Raw genomic sequence first — 13,551 nt, 5'->3', positions numbered from 1 at the left:
AACTGTGGGGCTGTTCCACAGCGATGCCGAGAGACATGAACTCGCTGAGGCTTGAGGAGAGATACCAAAGAAACCGCAAAGCCTTCTTGCAAAGTTTCAAAGTGAGAAATATAGGAATATTCGGTGAGTCCCCACGTATCAGTCCCGAAGGAACAACGGAGAGCAGAGCAGACTAATTGCAGCGTGCGCAGTGGAACGGGACGTTCCCCCCGCCACGCACTCCACAGTGTTTTGCAGAGCGGGCGCAGGCACTCACGTTGAGTCCGACCAGCGCCTGCACGTCCTCGCTGAAATGGTGGTATGAGTCGGCCGCCACGTCGCCGTTCTGGCCGTCGGCGGTCAGGTTGGGTTGGGAGTGCAGCATGTGGTCCCAGATGCTGACGCCCTTGCCTGCAACACGCACACACCACTCGTATTCAGCACATCGGAGAAGAGCTTCTGACAATGCTGAGGGGAACACACTCTGAAATCTGGAGCTGAGAGGGTCTAAATACGTGGAACGGAAGTTTGTGTACGTACATCTTACACGGAAATCACAGTGCACTTAGAAGAGTCGAATGACATGAAAGGGAAGCAGTTTGTCATATGGGAACGAGACAGGAGTGTAATCTACTACCCATGTTACTCAATCTGAATACTGGGGAACCACTACAAGAAGCCAAGTAGAAACTTTAAAAAGGAAATTGAAGTTTAGGTAGAAGAAATACATGTAACATTGTAATTCTTTCAGAGATGAAACGGACTTGAAAAATCTATTGAACGGGATGCACAGTGTCTTCAAAAGGTTATAAGACGAAGATAACAGTAAAATACAGAGAATGGACTGTACTTAAATTAAATCAGGCGATACTGACTGAATTAGATTAGGAACTGTAGTAGACTCTTTTTTACTTGAACAGCAAAATAATTGACATGGGCGAAGTATAGAGGGTATAATACGCAAACTGGCAATAGCTGCAAAAGCTTGTCCGACGAGAGAATTACGTAGGGGTTTGGAAGAGTCCTTAGATTTACAAAGAGAAAAATGTTGTTACGGGTTTGAAAAAATTGTTTATTCACCAAAGTATTCCTCCTTGAGCTCAGCACATTCATGGAATCTTTGTTCCAGCTTCTTTAACCCACGAAAAAGTATCGATTGTCCTGCAAACCACTCATTCGCAACTTTTAACGATTTCTTAGTGTTCAGAAATGGTCTTTGCAGTGACGCGTTCGCGTACTTTCAAAATGCCGTGTGTGTGTGTGTGTGCTTGGCCCCAGTTCTCTACGTGTATTGCTACAGCTCTTTGTGTTCGTAACTGGTTCCTACTAAATGTTACTTAAATATTATGGTCAGCTTGTTAATGCTTCCGTGAAATAAAGTTATGTTCAGTTAAATTACTTAAATATTGTGTAAAAGTTGTTAACGCTTCTATGGAATAAAGTTGCGTTGTCTACTGGCGTGTGGTACTTGTACCTGAAAACAACACTATTGGCGACGAGTCTAATCCAGTTCTCGCGCCAATTTCTGTTGAGTTTGCTCTTCCGTTTATTCTCACTATGGTGTTGTTGTGGTCTTCAGTCCAGATACTCGTTTGATGCAGCTCTCCATGCTACTCTATCCTATGCAAGCTTCTTCATCTCCCAGTACCTACTGCAACCTACATCCTTTTGAATCTGCTTAGTGTATTCATCTCTTGGTCTCCCTCTACGATTTTTACCCTCCACGCTGCCCTCCAATACTAAATTGGTGATCCCTTGATGCTTCAGAACATGTCCTACCATCCGATCCCTTCTTCTGGTCAAGTTGTGCCACAAACTTCTCTTCTTCCCAATCCTATTCAATACTTCCTCATTAGTTATGTGATCTACCCATCTAATCTTCAGCATTCTTCTGTAGCACCACATTTCGAAGGCTTCTATTCTCTTCTTGTCCAAACTATTTATCGTCCACGTTTCGCTTCCATACAAGGCTACACTCCATACAAATACTTTCAGAAACGACTTCCTCACACTTAAATCTATACTCGATGTTAACAAATTTCTCTTCTTCAGGAAGGCCTTCCTTGCCTTTGCCAGTCTACATTTTATATCCTCTCTACTTCGTCCATCATCAGTTATTTTGCTCCCCAAATAGCAAAACTCATTTACAACTTTAAGCGTCTCATTTCCTAATCTAATTCCCTCAGCATCACCCGATTTAATTCGACCACATTCCATTATCCTCGTTTTGCTTTTGTTGATATTCAAGACACTGTCCACTCCGTTCAGCTGCTCTTCCAGGTCCTTTGCTGTCTATGACAGAATTACAATGTTATCGGCAAACCTCAAAGTTTTTATTACTTCTCCATGGATTTTAATTCCTACTCCAAATTTTTCTTTTGTTTCCTTTACTGGTTGCTCAATATACAGATTGAATAATACCGGGAAGAGGCTACAACCCTGTCTCACTCCCATCCCAACCACTGCTTCCCTTTCATGTCCCTCGACTCTTATAACTGCCATCTGGTTTCTGTACAAATTGTAAATAGCCGTTGAAAGGTGGCTACACTGAGCCACTGCGCCAGAGATTGCGCCAAAGAGTATTATTAAGCCGCCTCCACAGTGCTTGGGGAGAGCTCGTAGTTGTCAGTGCTTGTCGAGAGCTCGTGGAAGTCAGTGCCTGTTAAGAACTCGTAGAAGTCAGTGCGTGGGCAGAGCTCGTAGAAGACAGTGCCTGTTAAGAACTCGTAGAAGTCAGTGCCTGTCGAGGTCTCGTGTTAGTTTGTGCTGAGATGTTGTAGCAGAGAGTTCTTGCCGAGATGTGCTAGTGGGCACTGCTTGTCGTGAAGTCGGAGTGGATATGTGGTAGTAGGGAGTGTTTGTTCCATGTTTTATGCAGTTATTTGATGGGAGAGATAGCAGATGTTATTCTAACGAAGATATTGTAATGATCAGAGTGCATTTCGTCAATATGTATGAAGGTAAAAACCACTATGTTTTTTATTATTTGTGTGTCTGAAATAATGCATCATTACAGGTTCAGTCAACAAAGCATCTGGCTTGTGTTCTTGTATTAGAGTGTAATTCTGGTTTTCTTGCGTAATTATAGTTTTTCTAATTTTCTTTTATCACGTCAGTATAATTGGTATTTAAAATTCTTGTCTTGTTGAAGAAGAACCGTGCCAGATGTGTACGTTGAGTCACACTCCCACATACAGAACAGTTACATTTGTGCTTGGGTTTTGTTGGTTTTATAGTTGCTGGGGACTTAATTAATTAATTGTGTTAACGAAAATTTTCATTTCATTCTTTGTTGTTGTTGTGAGCAGTCAGATTGCGTAATAGTAATAGTCAGGGCCAACCGTTTACGAGAAACAGCGTAATCGGACATAACAGCTACTAAAAATATTTTCAATCTTGTATTTAATTAAGCCCCCATGCACGTGGCGACCGCTGCTTCGGATCGTCCCTTGGATTCTTCTGATTGTAAAAATAGTAGACGGTAGTATTGTTGTAGTAATTTGTAGTTAGTAATTGTAGTCTGTATTGCATGTGTAGATTTGGTAATTGGCATTCTTCTAATGGTATTTTTCAAAATTTAAATTGTTGTCTTGTATACGGGTTTGACAATTTAGTGCAATTATTTCAATTGTTCGATTAATCGTGTTTGAGGGAAACATCTCGTGTGTATGGTATTGTTGGAGATAAAGAGTCATTGTGTGTAATTTTCATATAGTGACGAGTTTGGTATATTTTGTAAATGATTAAGCGATCAATGAAAAAGGCGAAAATGATGAATAGTGAGAATGACGAAATTGTTGACATGGCGAACTCGCCAACACAGGACAACAGTATGATGAATAATGGAGTTCAAAATAATGTAATAAGTCGGGAAAATATTCCGGAACCATTTCAAAATTTTTCGCAATCAGATAATTCACAGAATCCGAGATTAACGATAGAAGATTCTGAAGTAGTATTGAACACAGATAGCTTTACAGCTTTGCGGGAAATGTTAGGGGTGAAAAGAGTTTCGAACCAGTTACTATGGAGCAGTTGATGAGTGCAATATTAAATTTGGGAACTCGGTTAGACTCACAGGGATCACAAATAGGAACAATTAAAACTGAGATGGGAACTTTACGATCTGAATTAAGAACTGAGATGAAAGCAATGACAACACGGTTATGCTCACAAATAGGATCAATTAAAACAGAGATGGAAACAATGGAAAAACAGTTAGGCTCACGAACAGGGACATGTTTCAAATACATGAAAGACGAATCAAATAAAGAAATTAGAGAAGAAGTATAACCGATTTTGAAGGCTCACAATAATAGCTTAATTTCAACAGAAATTAGACAAGAGGATCAGGGCAGAGAACGGGAAGAAAAAGATCGCGTGATAGTACAGAAATTTTCAGAGTTAAATTTACAACGTGCACACGATAAGGAAGAAATACTTGAAAGAATCGAGGAATCCGTACCGAATGACAGATTAAATAACTTAACGCAACAGTGTGAACAGTTAACTACTAAATGTGACAACACCGAAACCCGAGTCGCGACATTTACAGAAGACTTAAATAAACAGAAAGAACAATTAAGTGACTCATCGGAAAGAGTTGAGGAGATCTCAGATAAATTGACAAGTGTTAGTTTAGCAGAAGGGTTTGAAGAAAATAATTTGTTTCATTTACGGGATGCGACAAGAGAGCGCCAGGCGCGCGAACTTGACAATAATCGTCATTGGGACTGGGACAGACGCGGTAGGTCTTTGTCGCCACGAGGCGAAAACTTTGACTATAAACACTTTTTGACTCTTCGGAAATTTAAGATCTTCCGCAATTCTAAGAATGACATACATCCATGTGCCGTAGCGAGCATAGGGTCCCGAGCTGTAGTGGTGCTATTTCCCTTTTAGTTTTCTGCACCGCTGCCTACTCTTTTACTATTCTTTGCATCTGTCAAACCAACTCTTCGACTATCAATCTATCTAGTGAGTAAGTAAACAATAACCGGATATGACTAATTTACCCAAAAGTGACTTCGGAAATTACCGTTTGGACTTACTATATTTTCTGCAGCATTCATTCGTAGTTTAAACGAAATGTTACCTGTTTATCTTCGTGACAATATTACTTCGTATGTTGACGACTTTCTTATTGCTAAACGTTCTTGGAGTTGAGCATAACAAAATTTTGGATTCATCATTACGTATTTTTGCAAAAGTTGGCATTACAGTGAACTTAGAAAAATCTGAATTTGGTCGTTCTCAGGTGAAATTTCTCGGTCACATTATTTCTACAGAAGGTATTCTTCCTGATCCAGAAAAATTAGACGCTATTCGTAACTATGCTGTTCCTACCACGAAACGTGATGTTCGTAGCTTCCTTGGTGTCTGTAATTTTCTTAGACGCTTTGTTAGATTGGACGATTTGGCCACACCTCGTTTATGTGAACTATCTGGAAAGAAACCTAATTGGTGTTGGGATGAGGAAGCTCGCCTTATATTTTTAAGATAAGAAAATGAACTGCTATAATTCGACGAACGACATTAGTACAAGAAACTTCATAGAAGTCACATGAGCTGAGGTTTTATGGAAGCTGTATAAATTTATGCTAATAGGAAGGAAACTAACGACACGACATACCAAAACTAGGTTTAGACCATTGACAGTTATTACACTGCATTTTTCGCGAGCAATTGAAATAGGAAGTGACACTTGACACAAGAAATACTCCACGTGTTTGCTTCTGCCATAATTCTTGAAGTGGTGTACACACTGTGAAATATTATGATCATTCACACTCCGTAATCGTACTTAATTACTGAGAGTTATTCGAACTAAGTCTGTTAGAGGTCATGTATGCATTTCTTTTATTTAATAATGAGCAGAAGATTTGGGTCAGATGGATTACACAGAGGTTGTGTGTTGGCATGTGTCTTCAGATTGTATGGGAGGATGAACTGAAGTTTGCACTAGGATTTTATCTGTGCTTGTTCGAGGAGACTGACTAGAGGAAAGAGTTGTTATGGAAGTGAAGTGATATTGGTAATAAGGTTCATATGTATCGACGTATTTAAGAGGTATTATTGAGGTATTATTGAGATTATGTGAAGTTGATGATTATTGGAGTTTTGGTGGATAAGAGGTAAAGTAAGTGAGATGCATTTTTTTTTTTGTTGGTCTTATGGAACAAGGAGGATGAAGATAGCAGACTAGAACACTAAAGTAGAAGGAAGATAGTCTATACACACACTTTGTTAAATCACTAAGCAGTCAGATTGCGTAATAGTAATAGTCAGGGCCAACCGTTTACGAGAAACAGCGTAATCGGACATAACAGCTACTAAAAATCTAAAAGTATTTTCAATCTTATATTTAATTAAGCCCCCATGCACCGTTTGCTCCCTGTATTTTACCCCTACCATCTTCAGAATTTGGAAGAGAGTATTCCAGTCAACATTGTCAAAAGCTTTCTCTAAGGCTACAAATGCTAGAAATGTAGGTTTGCCTTTTCTTAATCTAGCTTCTAAGATAAGTCGTAGGCTCAGTATTGCCTCACGTGTTCCAACATTTCTACAGAATCCATGTCCCATCTCCTCAAATTCCCACCTTTTTGCAGTTTCTTCAGTCTTAATCTACAGTTCATAAGCAATATATTGTGCTGAGAGTCCACATCTGCCCCTGGAAATGTCTTACAATTTAAAACTTGGTTCCTGAATCTCTGTCTTACCATTATATAATCTATCTGAGACCTTCTAGTATCTTCAGGATTCTTCCATGTATACAACCTTCTTTTATGATTCTTGATGCAAGTGTTAACTATGATTAAGTTATGCTCCCTGCATAATTCTACCAGTCGGCTTCCTCTTTCATTCCTTAATCCTATTCCATATTCACGTACTATATTTCCTTCTCTTCCTTTTCCTACTATCGAGTTCCAGTCGCCCATGACAATTAAATTATCATCTCACTTCACTATGTGAAGAATTTCTTTTATCTCATCATACATTTCATCAATCTCTTCAACATCTGCGGAGCTAGTTGGCATATAAACCTGTATTACTGTAGTAGGCGTGGGATTCGTATCTGCCTTGGCCACAATAATGCGTTCACTATGCTATTTGTAGTAGCTTACCCGCATTCCTATTTTCCTATTCATTATTAAACCTACTCCTGCATTATCCCTATTTGATTTTGTATTTATAACCCTGTATTCACCTGACCAAAAGTCTTGTTCCTCCTGCCACCGAACTTCACTAAGTCCCACTATATCTAACTTTAACTTATCCATTTCCCTTTTTAAATTTTCTACCTGCCCGATTAAGGGATCTGACATTCCACGCTCCGATCCGTAGAACGCCAGTTTTCTTTGTTCTGGTGACGACGTCCTCCTGAGTAGTCCCCGCCCGGAGATCTGAATGGGGGACTATTTTACCTCCTGAATATTTTACCCAAGAGGACGCCATCATCATTTAACCATACAGTATGGCTGCATGCCCTCGGAAAAAAATACGGCTGTAGTTTGCCATGGCTTTCAGCCGTTCGCAGTACCAGCACAGCAAGTCCGTTTTGGTTAGTGTTACAAGGCCAGATCAATCATCCTGACTGTTGCCCCTGCAACTGCTGAAAAGGCTGCTGCCCCTCAACCACACGTTTGTCTGGCCTCTCAAAAGATACCCCCCCCCCCCCCCCCCGTTGTGGTTGCACCTACGGTACGGCTATCTGTATCGCTGAGGCACGCAAGCCTCCCCACCAACGGCAAGGTCCATGCTTCATGGGGGGGGGGGGGGGGGAGATGATCATGGTGTTACGAAGGTCATTTTACGTTGCTTGGTCGAACATCAAGATTCATTCGTCACGGCGTTGCACCATCAATCACAGAATCAGAGGCTCTGGACGATCAAACCCAGATACTTCCGTCACTGGCTTTCAAAAGTGGTTCAAATGGCTCTAAGCACTATGGGGCTTAACATCTGTGGTCATCAGTCCCCTAGACTTAGAATTACTTAAACCTGACTAGCCTAAGGACATCACACACATCCATGCCCGAGGCAGGATTCGAACCTGCGACCGTAGTAGCAGCGCAGTCCCGGATCTAAGCGCCTAGAACTGCTCGGCCACAGCGTCGAGCAGTCACTAGCTTTCGTGTAATCTATTCGGCATGTTCCTCAGTCTGTGTCGCCTGCTGATTTGCCTTCCGCGGCGCCGATCGTTTGCCTCCCTCCCTTTTCTACGTACGATGAGTCCATAGAGGAATGGGACGCGTACAAGGAATATCTGTGACAACGCTTTCAAGCTTTTGGGATTACTGACGCTATTTTATGTCTTGCGTTCTTCCTTTCATTGATATCGCTAAGAATGTATTAAGTTCCATGTCAAGTCACCCCTTTACAAGATCTGTCTTCTTTAACGTTTGACCAAATATGAGAAGTACTTTTAAAATACCACCCTAAGCGCACTCTTGTTATTGGATCCCGGGTGAGTTTTACCGCTGTAGGAAGCAACCACATCAGTCCTACCGAGCATGAGCGGCTGAGCTCCAAGGATTAAGTCGCCGTTGTCAATTTATGATCGATGTGAATAAAGAGCCATATGCTGATCAGATGATGAGAGATGCTATGGTTTGTCTAGCTACGGATCGTGAGGTCCGAGAGTGTGCCCGACAGTGTGAATATCCACCCATATCCGAGGTTTTAACTATTGCACAGTCGTTAGAGGTGCCGCGAGCTGCAGGTAACCAACTTGGGTCATGGTGTAAGATATCAGCAATCCAACACTCTCCTCCACAGCTTAGAGAGTTCTCAGGGGGGAGACATGGTTGCGGTGGTCCGCACACGATCACTGTTTCACTCCGGTGTAGGAGCCGCACTAACAAAGTAAACGGGCCAGTAAACAGCAACATACGCATTTCATGCTCCCGTCCCGCCCTTATTGTTTCATTAACCAACAGCGCCCAGACTGCCCAAAACACTGAGCCACCTGTCTTAATTGCAACAAAAAGGGTCACATTGCTTCTGTTCGTAAAGAAAAAATTGAGCAAGGTGATCCTGAAGCGGATATGGATGTAAAGATTGTATAGTGTATTTCTGTTGCGCAAAACAAGCTTTTCACTGATGTTATGGTTTTCCGTAAAGTTATGCACATTCAGATGGGTACATGAGTTACGGTAACATTACAAACTTATATGGCCTTGGGCGTTTGGTCTTGGGCACCCCTCTTCTTCTCTCCTTAGCGCTCGAGGTAGCCGCGAGGTCTTAGATGCCTTGCCACGGTTCGCGCGGCTCCCTCCCCCCTCCCCCCCATCGGAGGGTGCGTGTGTTGTCCTTAGCGTAAGTTAGTTTAAGTTAAATTAGATAGTGTGTAAGCCTAGGGACATATGACCTCAGCAGTTTGGTCCCATAGGAACCTACTACAAATTTCCAAAATTTCTTCTCTCCGTGTCACGAAAGTTTGCAGATTCCTATTCTCTGCCCCAGTGACGCTCACGTCAGTAGTCCGGTCACTAATTTTTCCTATTGTAGACAACACAAGTATCGAGAATCTTTTTGGATTAGATGCTTTTAAGTTGTTTGGTTTTACCGTTTTAGGTGAAGTGAATTTAGTATCTCAACAAGTGTCTTATACACAGTTAGATGCGTTATGTTCTGAGGTTTCTTCTTTGTTCTCTCCTGGAGCTGGGTGCGTCAACAGTTTTCAAGGGCACATTACCATGAAACCTTCATCTCGGCCTCATTTATCTGGGCCTCTCCAGTTCCAGTGGCACTCAGGGGACAAGTCGAAGATGCATTAGATCGCCTCGTGTAATCCGGCGTTGTTCGTCGGCCTATTGCATCAAGTGAAGGGTTAACTACCTTAGTTCTGGTAAATAAACTGTCAGGCCTCTTTACACCTCTGCGACGATTTTAAAGTTTTTTTGAACGTGCAGTCTATTATAGTGGATACATACCCCATACCGTACCCGGACTAATTCTTTGCAAAGTTTATCAGGAGATGAATATTTCTCAAAAATTGACTTGTCATATGCCTATTTACAATTCTCTTTAGATGTGGAGTGACAACGCATGTCAGTTCTGAATAATACTTTTGGACTGTACCAATACTTGCGGTTGCCTTTTGAAGTCGCCAGCATTCCCGCTATTTGTCAACGTTTTTCGGAACAACTTGCAGCGTCTGTGCCGGCTTGTGCAAACTATTTGAATGATACTGTAGTTTCCGATGCCTCCACAGAGGAACATTTACAAAATCTCCGTCGCAGCCTTGTCCAAAATATTTCCACTTGGAGGCTTGCCCACGACATTAGTGTCCAATAACGGTCTACAGTTTTCACCACAAGAGTCTGCAGCATTTTGCGATGCCCTTGGTATCTGTGACATCCTCGCCCCGCCGTTCCATCCACATTCTAAAAATAAGGCGGAACGCCTTGCGTGAACGTTCAAAATTGAGATGAACATGTATGTTGCCACCTCTTCATCTGACGTTTCACGCTGTTTGGAGAGAAGAGGGTGGCGCAGCTACGTCTTGAGCGACATCCGAGGACACTGCTACACCTTCTGTGCCTTTCATCCGGACATCAACCTGTGCAGCCAGCGCACCTCTTCCGGTCGGTTGTGGCTGTCTAGGCGCCGGTTTCGAATGTCACCCTAAATGAATTACAGCTGTCATCGACTCTGTTTCACAGTGAATTCTCTGTTTTCTTGCGGCATGTCCACTTCAGCCGGAAAATAAAAACCAATATTATTGCCAATCAATTACTAATGCATGTAACATAAAGAAAAAGGCTTAATGCCTAATCATCAGAATGAATCCACATTCATTTTAGCTAGGAAAAGGCAAGGACTTTTCAACTCATCTTCGTGTGTGGTGTGTTCAAAAAGTAACAGTAATTTTATAATTTCATGTGATGTGTTAGTCCGATTCGCATGACTTTTTTTCATTTTTGAGTTGGTAACACGTATGAAAAGTATCTGTACACTGTTAGCCATATCGGACACTTACGTCAAATATATTCGCAGTTGCGAATAAGGACAATAATCAGCTGTAGAATGGAATGACGACAGTGGAAATTAGTGCCGGTCCGCAACTCGAACCCGCATTCCAAGCTTGTCGCGAGAGGTCGCCTTACCATTTGGCCGACTCACGGTCAGATACAAACTTCCGTGTGTTGTGAATATGCATGAATGTCCAAAGGATCTTTGCATCGTAATCAGAATAACGCAGGCACTGCGATATCGTATATCGGCCATTCTGTATGTTGACAACTGTCAAAAAGATTACGTGTGTTTTCCTGACGTCGTTGGTACTTTATTTCGTTTAAAAATGGATCAGAGAATTTCTATTAAATTTTATTATTGTAAAGGCATTGCAGTAAGTTTCTCAGATCTTCCCTACTGCTTCTGGTCAATCTGCTGTGGGTAGGCCGGCCGGAGTGGCCGAGCGGTTCTAGGCGCTTCAGTGTGAAACCGCGCGACTGCTACGGTCGCAGGTTCGAGTCCTGCCTCGGGCATGGATGTGTGTGATGTCCTCAGGTTAGTTAGATTTAAGTAGTTCTATGTTCTAGGGGACTGATGACCTCAGATGTTAAGTCCCATAGTGCTCAGAGCCATTTTTTTTTTGTTGAGTCCCATAGTGCTCAGAGCCATTTGAACCACTTGCTGTGGGTAAAACAGGGATTTACGAGTGGTGTAAGCGTTTCGAAGACTGCCATGAAGATGCTGAAGATAACGAACGATGAAACCGTGCAAACGGTGAAAGAAATGATTATGTACGATCACCAAGTCAAGGTCACAGAAGTCATTTAGGATGCTGGAAAGTAAGCTGGTTCATGTAACGATATTTTTCGGTTGTTTTGTGTATGAAAAGTGTGAAAGCAATTTGTTTGAAGTTGTTGAAATCCGGACAGAAACAGCAGTGAATACAAACAGTTGTTTAGGAGCCGCTAGATGAAGTCAACAACGATTCATAGCTGTTAAAACATGTAATCGCAAATGATGAAACATGGGTTTGCGGATATGACGTCAAAACTAAGGCCATATCGTCCGAGTGGAAGCATTCTGGATCACCAGAATCGTAAAACCTTCGACAAGCGCGGTCAGATGTGATGGTTATGCTCATTGTGTTCTCCGATTTTAACGCTGTAGAGCACCATGAATTCTTTCCACAAGATCGAGCTATCAATAAAAAGTTCTGTCTACAATTCCAAAGTCGTTTGCTTGAAGCAATCTAGCAAACGCCCGCTTTCGTAACAAGACAAATTAATGGCCTTTGCACGTCGACATTACACCTGTGCACACTTCATTGTTGTTCGTGACTTTATGGCCAGAAACAATACTTTGACGATGTCCCAGCTCCCAATTCGTCAAACATGACCCCAAAAATGAACTGACTAACGCAGTCCTTGTGCAGTACAGCACACGCTCTCCACATTGATTCATTCTTTCGCTCCTATGTCTTACTGCAGATGACGTTTAACGTTGTCATTTGTACTGGAAATAAAGCACATGGGACTGGCCTATCTGTAACCTTCCGCATCAAGGAAGAACACTGAGACTCTGTAATGATTCATCAACTTGACGTCTTGTAAAGATGTCCGTGTCCCACTGCTGATGTAGCACTCAGGTCGTGAATAGGTTGTTTTTGAGTCGAGGCTGTAAGAAGATAGTGAGTTGACTAAGAGTCAGCTCTGCGATATAACCTGTCAATTTCCAATCTTGGGACGCCATTAGTTTTTAGTTTATTCATAACACACGAAGCCAGTAAAGCTATAAGCTGCTGATAAGATCTTTTACATACATGTGCCTGCAACATCACATGTATCACAGTCCACTTTAGAAACACTAATAAGTCTTGTACAATAAGTATCTTGGAGAAATTACGTTCATAAACAAGTTACACTCCTTGAAAGTCTCTTCGGGTTTGCTGCCGGATGCTAAAATCAACTTGACTCGATATTTCGGCGATCCAACTGGTCGCCATCTCAGCGAGACTCATCAGCAGAATCAGCATTCTCCTGAATATGGCGACCAGTTGGATCGCCGAAATATCGAGTCAAGTCGATTTTAGGATCCGGAAGCAAATCCGAAGAGACTTTCAAGACTTACTACGCCGGGAAAGCCTACGAAGTTACACTCTGTACTTTGCACACAGAGTCGCGATTATTAAATATAATTTTATATGACACCCAACGCAGATCTTAATCGTGCGACCGTTGATGCAAAATGTACACTCAACAGCAAAAAAACAGCAAAAAAACAGTTTTCCCTCAGTCTTATTTGCGTCTTTGTGCGTGTCATTTCCTCGTTTGCTTCCTACTGTTGGTTGTTACATGAGTCAGTTGGTAGCGGTGTAGTCCGCCCATAACGTCCGCCATGAGTTCCATGTGTGTTCCAAGAAGAAAAACAGCCAGCTTCAGTTTCGACAAATCCACGAGTTCCGTGCAGCCCGGATCTTTGGAGATACACGAGTAGTCCGTTGATACGATGCGTGTAACATCTGATCAGGTTCGTACCGCCTACTTTGATTCTGATAACTATGTCTTTTCGGTAAAGTTCTTGGATCCACTACAAATAGATAGGTTGCATTTGCGT

The 13,551-nt window shown here is 42.1% G+C and overlaps 1 protein-coding gene across 1 annotated transcript in view; it reads right to left on the bottom strand.

Moving 5' to 3' along the window:
- Window positions 1-13,551, bottom strand: part of LOC124805410 (myrosinase 1-like) — a 120,545-nt gene that overhangs the window by 65,925 nt on the left and 41,069 nt on the right. Inside the window, exon 3 of the mRNA XM_047265971.1 lies at window positions 257-390. Within this exon, the coding sequence (XP_047121927.1) occupies window positions 257-390 (134 nt within the window). The remainder of the gene's footprint in view (window positions 1-256; window positions 391-13,551) is intronic.

This window comes from Schistocerca piceifrons, chromosome 7 (assembly GCF_021461385.2).
Source record: "Schistocerca piceifrons isolate TAMUIC-IGC-003096 chromosome 7, iqSchPice1.1, whole genome shotgun sequence".
NCBI lineage: Eukaryota > Metazoa > Arthropoda > Insecta > Orthoptera > Acrididae > Schistocerca > Schistocerca piceifrons.
This window is presented reverse-complemented; position numbering and strand designations above follow the sequence as displayed.